At 32.8% G+C, this 9571-nt stretch overlaps 2 protein-coding genes across 2 annotated transcripts; both read right to left on the bottom strand.

Moving 5' to 3' along the window:
* Positions 1-598: 598 nt before the first annotated feature.
* LOC133825895 (uncharacterized) lies at positions 599-2899 on the bottom strand. Its single transcript, XM_062258779.1, has 5 exons — positions 2646-2899; positions 2444-2560; positions 1807-2357; positions 1487-1741; positions 599-940 (listed from the first exon to the last, which is right to left on the bottom strand). The coding sequence occupies exons 3-5, from the start codon at positions 2104-2106 to the stop codon at positions 599-601; spliced, it is 897 nt and encodes a 298-aa protein (XP_062114763.1). The 5' UTR covers positions 2107-2357; positions 2444-2560; positions 2646-2899.
* Positions 2900-3144: 245 nt separating this feature from the next.
* Positions 3145-8595, bottom strand: LOC133825911 (uncharacterized). The gene is made up of 7 exons (XM_062258780.1): positions 8494-8595; positions 7298-7366; positions 4640-7172; positions 4494-4593; positions 4306-4405; positions 3667-4214; positions 3145-3442 (listed from the first exon to the last, which is right to left on the bottom strand). The coding sequence occupies exons 3-7, from the start codon at positions 7005-7007 to the stop codon at positions 3145-3147; spliced, it is 3414 nt and encodes a 1137-aa protein (XP_062114764.1). The 5' UTR covers positions 7008-7172; positions 7298-7366; positions 8494-8595.
* Between the last annotated feature and the right edge of the window lie 976 nt (positions 8596-9571).

A 9571-nucleotide genomic window follows, 5' to 3' on the forward strand; every position in this document is an offset into this window, starting at 1 on the left:
CGATGTTTGACGAGGGCAATTGACTATTTTCCACTTGTAATTTTTTTTAATTCATTCCTGTCTTTCGCTTAATGTGTGAAGAGACACTATATATACATCAATATGAAGAGCATATTAATTTTTTATTTCCATATCAAATAACCATATTATATTCTAAAATGAGTTTCAAATGTATTACTTGTTCATAAGGTTCTTCAAATCATTTGGAGGAGATTTTCTAAGTGGATCAAGATAGTAACATGTATGGTCATCTGGATCAATGATCACTAACATCCAGTGACGTCTGCATTTGAACAAATTTATTAAAATAAACATCATAAGGTATAAGTAAAATTAATATTAAATGAAAAATTTACTTACAAGAAATGGTATGGCATTAACCAAGTTTGACCCATTACTGTGTTATTGATACACTCTGAGATAATTTCAGCCCGATTATCCATATTTTTCCCAATTCTCGATGACCACGATGGCTCAATGAAACCAAAAAAGTGTGATATCTCTCCATCGCACAACTCGGAATATATTATACTACATACATGAAAGTTAATGATATTATAGTTATACTTAAAATATATAATGTTTATTAATTTAAAATTTACCTGATATAGAATGAAACGCAAGACACGCCGATTTCTTCCATAAGTCCAAAGTGTACTATATCCTCATTTGAGATATATAAGGTATATTGTTCGCCCATAATATTGGTCTCCATAACAATGTCAATCATGAATCCTGGTTCTACGTACTTAACTGAACCTAGAAGTATCTTCAAAAACATCGGAAGTCCAGTGAGAACCTTGAAGATAATCGGCGACTTACTAGCCATACTTGATCCTGCCTCTTCTTGAGTAGTGGGAAGATGTTGTGGAGGATGTTTTAGGTCTTGTGTTGGCGGACAAGCTGCTGAAATCCTCTTTCTCTTTAGTCTCTTAGGTTCCTTCACAATTAACATAGAAAAGTTAGATAAAAAAATCACATAATACATTCAATTTATTATCAATGCAAATGCCCGTCCAAAATTGATCTCTTCCTTTCATATATACATGTATAAATATATATATATATAATATTCTTCATGGAGGGCTATAATTCGTTTAGTTGTAGTAGGTGAGAACAAATGTATTAAAAAATGTAAGAATTTAGGAGTGTGAACATATATGGTTGTACATGGGAGGCATAATGAGAAAGACAAAATATCGCAAAAGAGAAGTTTCTAACACACTATTTTATTACCTGTCTGCAGCAGCACTTGCAATTTATAGGTTGTATTTCAACCAAAACCAATAATGTAAATATATAATTTAAGAGACTAATTAAGTATGTTATGTCAATTCCTTTGGCACATGGCTCCTCACCAGTACCACACCATATATTTCTTTGTCAAAATCCCCATCTATTACACAATTTACTCCCTCTCTCTCCATGAAATTAAACATTTATGGATCTATCAAGATGAAAATTTTTACAGCACACTAAAAGTTACCTGTTCATGATCATAAGTAATGATCAGATGCGATGGCCAAGCAACATAACTGTTGACCGCATGAACTACAAGAGTCATCTCATCCCCAACTGAGACAGGTAGTTTTGCACTCCCATCTAGACATCTATCAACAACCACGCGATAGTTACCAGGTGCTAAACTTTTCCCATGTACATTGCCTTTGGTAGCCACCACCCAACCAAGAGCCACAACATCACAACCTTGCCCAATGTATAATTTGCACTTAACATCTTTCTGCAATGATGTTATAGTTAGTATAAGTTAAATAATCATTTCTTAAAAAATATAAGAGAATTTACCTTTAGTGGCTCAGGATGAATAGAAGGTGAAGGTGTAGGTGTCTCATACAAAGTACTAGTGTCAACAGGTGCCTCAATTCCTGGAGTATTGTCCATCAGTACCTCAACTTCTGGAGTAGTGTCAATTGGTGCCTCAAAATCTGGAGTAGTGTCCATCGGTGCCTCAACTTCTGGAGCAGTGTCAATTGGTGCCTCAACTTCTATTTTATTGACTCTAGAATGGCTGCCAAAGCTAGAATGACTACCAAAGTTAGCTTGCATATGTGCCATCTTGGTTGATAATTCTTCAAGCTTGGACATGAACGATTCTTTCAACTTTTCAATCTCTTCCCTATGTCGTATGTTGGATTGTCATTCGAACTCAATTTATTTTTTCTGCAAGCCTCTTAGACCCCCCCCCCCAATAGGCTTATGAAAGTAGTCTTTTTGTGTGACACCTCGACTCTGGCCTCGAACTCGACCGGGGTGCTCAGCAGTACCTAACACTTGTGTTAGGATGTCATTTGTTCCGATTTCAATCAGTTTGCCCTCTTTTCTTTGCTCAAGCATGTCTTCCTGTACAAAATTTAATCAATTATATGTTTGTTACTAAAATATAAAACAATTACCAAAAGCCATTTAACATTTTACAACTTACGATGGCCTCTCCCTTGACCTTGTCACGCTCGATGACATAGTTGCCAGAAGAATATTTGCTGGCCTCCTTCCAGAGTATAGATCGATCTATTTGCTCTGTTGTGCCCCACTTAGCTTGCTGCATGTGATAGAATTAGGTCAATTTTAACATCAAATGAAGAAAACATAAAATCAGGCATAATACGTTCTATATATGTACTTACTAAATCAGCTTCCAATTCAGTATAGCTATGGCGTGAAGTCCTATGAGGGTATTGTAAATGATTACGCCTTTCTTGTTGTAATTTTCTAAAATCTTGAAACTCTTTGGATGTCCTTCTCTTGAAAAATTCTTTCCAATGTGTTTCTTCTATATGATAGCTTGGTGGAGGTTTATCGAGACCACGAAGGTTTGCTTCCAAAAGAGATGGGTCATTAAGGTAAGGGACTATAAACTTCTTGTTCAAATTACATTTGAATTGTCTCCACTTATTACCCATTGAGCCAATAATATTTTTTCGCATATTCTCATCTAGGTGGAAAGCTAGCTGCAAATAGTTTAAGAAACTTTGTAAGCAAAAGAAAATATAAAACTCATCAATTTATTTCAAAACATAGTAAAATGTCTTACATTGACATCCTTCCATAAGCTGTCCAATATAGATTTAGGAACTTTGCGCCAATTGTCAATGTTAATTGGCACCATACTTTTGGCTTGCATTTCTAAATAACATTGAAGCTCTCTGTTTGGGGTCTCGATCGATTGCCCCTGCTATTGAACCTCAAATGGCGTTTGATTCCTTTAATTTTATCTGGTATGATCTTCGTCAATCGCACTATGCCTCGTGTCCGCTTATGTGTTTTCTTTTTATCTTCCGCGTTCTCTTTATTATTATCCTCCTCCTCGTGCTCAACATCCATGGAACCACCATCAGTCTGCTCATCAATGGAATCAACATCAGCTTGCTCATCATCACCCTCTAGGTACTCCTCAAGGTGCTCATCAAATGGGTCCATGATCCTGTCAACACATGAAACACAAATTATTAGAAAATGTAAAAATCAATGAAGTAAATTTTTAAGTAAAAGAAATATTAAGATCAACGAAGAAAATTTATAGTAAAAGATAATATTATATGTCATTTATAAAAATGAAATCTTACTATCCGAATTCCATCACCATCTTTTCGTACATATGGCCCAACAGTTGCTTCAACTCCCTCAAACTCAGGGATAAAACCACACTCTTTTTCTGAAATTTGTAATTCACCAAAGTCATGTTGTTGATCGTCATCATGCACTTTGTCTCTTGGTTGTGAAGCAAGCACTATTGACCATCTTGATGAAGAAGGATCCTCAACATAAAACACTTGTTTAGCTTGACTTGCCATTATAAATGAGTCTTTTTTATGTCCTATTTTATTCAAATCAACTTTAATGAAACCTAACTTTTCTTTCTCCACACCATTTTTGCTGTCTACCCAATCACACTTGAACATCGGTATCCTAAATTCATGATAATCAAGCTCCCATATTTCTTGAATGACACCATAAAATTTCATCTCACCATATATAGGGTTCTTGTCACGTGCACTAGAGACTTGCAAGGTTTGAGCTACAATACTTACACCACTATTTTGGGTGACCCTAACATCATCACGAGCTTTAGTGTTGAACCTACAACCATTAATTATAAACACGTCGTGCTTAATTGCCAATCGAGTCGGACCTAATGAAAGCCATCTCAAAGTTTCGGTAACTTCATGCAACTCATCGGTCAACTCTTTCTGAATCTACATTAATGAATAATACCTTAATTACATTTTGAAAACAATCGTTAAAAATGGTTTATATTGGAGTTTTCATTTTAAAGTAAAACATCACCTTATCAAGAAACCAATGTTGAAAGGTACGATGATGCTCTTCTTGAATATGCTTTCTAGATTTTGTTCGATTTTCCTTATTTAGATATTGCAAATGTTCTCTGTATTGAATAATATTGTTACTACAACATAATAATCACTAAAAATATTTGTTTAAGTTAAGAAAATTAATTTAAATAATGTACTTACTCTATATAAGGTTGAACCTCAACTGTATTCTCCAAGACATTTTGATGAGCAACCTCCCAATCTTCTTTTTCCATTAAAGTAGGTTTTTCCTTCTCTTGCCCTTATTGGAATTCCAATTGAGTCAACATTGACCATATACTCAGAACATAATTTAACTGCTTCTTCAACTATATAAGATTCAACTATACAACCCTCTGGACGACTTCGATTTCGCACATAACCCTTGTAAATTTTCATCAACCTCTCGAAAGGGTACATCCATAGAAAACAAACCGGCCCACACAAGGTGACTTCTCTAACTAGATGAACTGCCAAATGAACCATTATATCAAAGAAAGATGGAGGAAAATATTGTTCGAACAAGCACAAAGTCTTCACAATTTCCAATTGAATAACCTCCAACTTTGATACGTCAATAACTTTAGAGCAAAGGGCATTAAAGAAGAAACACATTCTGGTTATAGCATTTCTCACGGGATTTTCTAAAAAGCCTCGAATAGCTATTGGAAGCATTTGTTGCATTAACACATGACAGTCATGAGACTTTAGACCCTGTAGTCTACAATCTTTCAAGGAAACCAAATTTTGAATATTCGATGAAAAACCATCTGGCACCTTAATCTTTGTCAATGTTTCACAAAATTGGTGTTTCTCATCTTTTTTTAATGTGTAACATGCTGGAGGTAAATATGTTCGATTCTCTTCTACTTTAGGAGCCAGCTCTTTTTTCGATTCAGACATTAGAGCGAGATCACGACGAGCAGATATACTATCTTTAGTTTTTCCAGGAATATTGAGTAAAGTTCCTATCAAACTATCACATATGTTTTTCTCAATATGCATGAAATCGAGATTGTGTCTGACTAACAAATGTCTCCAATACTCCAATTCAAAAAAAATTGATTTCTTTTTCCAACATGTAGTATTCAAAGAATCATCATTGCTCACTTGATGTTTCTTGCTACGTTTTCGTTTCTTACTCGTCTTACTTTTACCCTTTGATTTGACCCTACTTTCAATGTCTTCACATTCTTTGGTATTTGTGACTGGTTTTCCGAATCTATTATTTATCAAACGAATCTCTTCATAAATCTCTTCACCAGTCATTATTGGTGGAGGTCCTCGTAGTTCTTGGTTACCATTAAAGGCTTTCATTTGATTACGAAGATAATGATCTGCAGGTAGAAACCTTCTATGCCCCATGTAACAAGTCTTTTTACAAAACTTCAATCTTGTTGCACTTGTTTGCTCCCCACATATTGGAAATCCTTTATAACCCTTAACATAACACCCCGACAAGTTTCTATAAGCTGGAAAATCATTAATTGTCCATAAAAGTAACCCTCTCAGTATAAAACTTTCTTTACTAAAAGAATCATAACAGTCCACTCCATCCCACAACAACTTTAAATCATCTATCAACGGTGCCAAATAGACGTCTATATCATTTCCAGGTTGTTTACTTCCTGAAATTAACAAAGTCGGCATTGTGAATCTTCTTTTCATGCAAAGGTGAGGAGGGAGGTTGTAAATACATAATATCACTGGCCAGCAACTGTAAGACGAGCTCATATTGCTAAATGGATTGATGCCATCAGCTGAAGGACCAAGTCGAAGATTCCTAGGATCCTTTTTTATTACAGGCCATTTCTCATCGATAGTTTTCCAAGCTAATGAATCTGCTGGATGTCTTAGTTTATCATCTTTGATCCTTCCATCCTCATGCCATCTTAAACTTTTAGCATGTTCTGGATTCCGAAACAAACGTATAAATCTTGGTATCGGTGGCAAATACCATAATACTTTAGCTGGAATCCCTTTCTTACCTTCTTTTCCTTCTGTACCTCTCTTCCATCTCAATGTCTTGCACGTAGGGCACTCGGTTGCATTTTCTAAATTGTTGCGATATAAAACATAATCATTAGGGCAGGCATGTATCTTTTTATAATCCATTCCTAAAGTGCACAGAGTTTTTTTCGCCTCATAAAGGGAAGAAGGCATCTCATTGTCTTTTGGTAAAATCTCCTTCATCAAATCAAGCAACTTTGTAAAACTTATGTCACTCCAACCACTACCAGCTTTTAAATTGTATAATTTTACCAAAACAACCAACTTTGACATAGGTGACCCTGGAAAAATTGGTTTCTCTGCACCTCCTAAGAACTTTACAAATTCTTCTGGCCTATCCACAAATCGATCATCTGCATCTCTCATCATCTCTATAGGGTCATCAAACACTTGAGCAAATTCTTTATTTTCATTGTGTACTTTGGGGGTAGACTCAACTTGTTCTCCATGCCATATCCACTTAACATAAGTTTTGTCTATTCCATTGAAATACAAATGATTTTTTATTTCCTTTATATCCAATTTTTTCAAATTAGAACACTTTTGACATGGACAATGAACTCTCTTAGGATCCACTGTATTTTTCAAGGCTATTTCAATAAAACTCTCAACTCCATCTTCATATTCCTTTGATAACCTATCTTTCGCCATCCAACTCCTACTCATTTTTTGAAAATTTGGGCGAAACCTCTTCTATAAGTTTGACTAAAACCTTCTTACATGCATAAAATTCCCAAGACACATGTTCAATTACAACATATCACCATAATGATCATCAACTAATTTAATAATTAGGCATCATCTCCCCTATACATATTTTATAAAAACTTCCTACACACAGAAAATTCCCAGAACAATACATAATATAATCAAGTATTAAAAGTAAAATTCCCAAAACCATACATAATGTGCACCTTAAATAAAATCAAAGTAAATTCATAGTTTAGTAAACTTACCAAAAGAATGCTAGTTTTATTCTTCTATGCCCAAACCAATATTCAATACAAGTTTTTGTCTCAACCTAACTATATTAAACATGAACCATAAATTAGATGTTACAAATAATTCAACTACATAAGTCATTTTATGTATAGCTAAAATAGATATTTTATAAACACTTCCACCCATTGTAGAAAAAAAATCACAATTAATAAAAGAAAATATGTTACAACAGTCATACAATTTATCCATCATTAAAACCATGTCTTATCACATAAGACTGTTGTTTTGAATGTGCTAAAATAAAGAAATTACTGCAACAATATACTTGTAGTATTACATTAATAAATAGACAAGTGCTTCAATATGTTTTTCATAATAAATTATATAACCCTTTTTTGTACTAATAAAACAGTATTATTGTACACTTTATAATAACACATTTTCTACATTCTATAAAAATAGTTTGCATAACACAATTTTATGCTTATAAGAGTTTGAATTATTATAATATATTAGTTTTGATAACACTTATAATTTTTCTTTATTGTAGTATCATTAAAGCAGTAAGCATCTACACAACATAATGCTATAACAAGCACAAACAGAGCAAAAAATACGAGTTTGATATCATCAAATAACTAACTTAGATTTTCCATTAAAATAACAATAAACTTAGATTCACAAGAGCATGTTAACTCGTCTTCCAAAATAATAATACCAAATGAAAATAAGAAATACAATTTTTAGATATAAAATCTCTCCTCCATACATATAATCCAAACTCTCAGATAAAATGGTTGAAACATGGATTAATGCATTAAGAATCTTTTGAACATGGAATTGACCTCATTTCTTGAATGTCTGAGAAACAAAAAGAGAAATCACATCAAGTGAGCTAGTGAATAATTAACAGTTTTTCTTAGAACAATAACTAAAGGTCCCAGAAATGTAACATAGAACCTGCCAGATTAATAATGTAGCAATGAGAAGAAAGAAAATGTAGATACATATGGTAATGGTAATCATATTAATCTACTCACAACCATTAAAAATTCTAGGAAAATTTAAGTAAAACAACTTTTAGAGACAAGGAATGTCAGAACACTAAACCAATTCTCATTCTCTTACTTTTTCATATGGTACTCACTTCTAATCTAATTTTAGCCTCTTAAAGATGCCATTGCAAAAGGATATTCATGCATATACAAACCTGAGGTAGTAGCAGAGGAGACGAAACTCATTCACTGAATTAACTATAGTAGTTGTCATGACCAAAAAACAAAGTACATTACAACCAAACCAAATAAAGTAACACATAACAAAAGGCATCAAAGATAGCAAATAGACAAATTAGAAAAAGAAAAAAGGAAAATGTCCATCATAAAAAATCAGCTAAACTTCATTTGTTTTTCAAAGGAATACCATGTGAAGGTATATTTTTTTCTAACTCAATATGATGTGGTTTCAATTAGTTTTGCATCAAGAAATAACAGTAGGAAAAAGTAGGAAAAAATAAAGATGATTTATATGTAAAAATTGGCCTATAAAACAAATTTAGTTCACTCATACAAAGCCTTACAATTTTATTCAATCAAGATATTCACAATCACATGGCTTGAAAAAGATAAAAGAAAAAAGATATATATATGTATATATAAACTGAAGAAATATACCCCAAACCAAATATCAAAAATCTTGTTTCTTTTATAGTATATAAATATATGGATGTTTTTTTAACAAATATATGCATAAAGCTTAATAACACGACTAATCATGTCTTCGTATAATTCAATTCAATTGAAATTGGTGATGTCTAAAGAAAGATGGATTTTATCTATTACATATAAAAAAATATGCTAAAACCATCTCATGTAAAAATAAAATACAAAATAAAATACGTATTTAACACCCGCATAATCATGTATATGTTCAAGAAATTTGTTATAAATATTGATATTAATAAGTCTTGCAACCTCTAATACCAAAAAGCGCATTTATACATATATATATACTTAAATGTGATGGAGAAATACATAAATGAATAAACAATCTACAAAATCCTAAGATAGAAAAAAATAAATTAGAATGGAATACCCATAAATGCAATCAATTAAATAAAGCTCAAGTCAAGACTGTAGAAAATATCATCTAAAAAAAAGACTATAGAAGATAAGAATGAAAGGTTGGTTAGGTTGGGAACCACCAAACGTTGGACAGATGAAAAGTAATATAGATGTCTTTTGGAGTAACAACACATATACATAAATTAATTGTGTTTCATGCATGTA

The sequence above is a fragment of the Humulus lupulus genome, chromosome 1 (genome assembly GCF_963169125.1).
Source record: "Humulus lupulus chromosome 1, drHumLupu1.1, whole genome shotgun sequence".
NCBI lineage: Eukaryota > Viridiplantae > Streptophyta > Magnoliopsida > Rosales > Cannabaceae > Humulus > Humulus lupulus.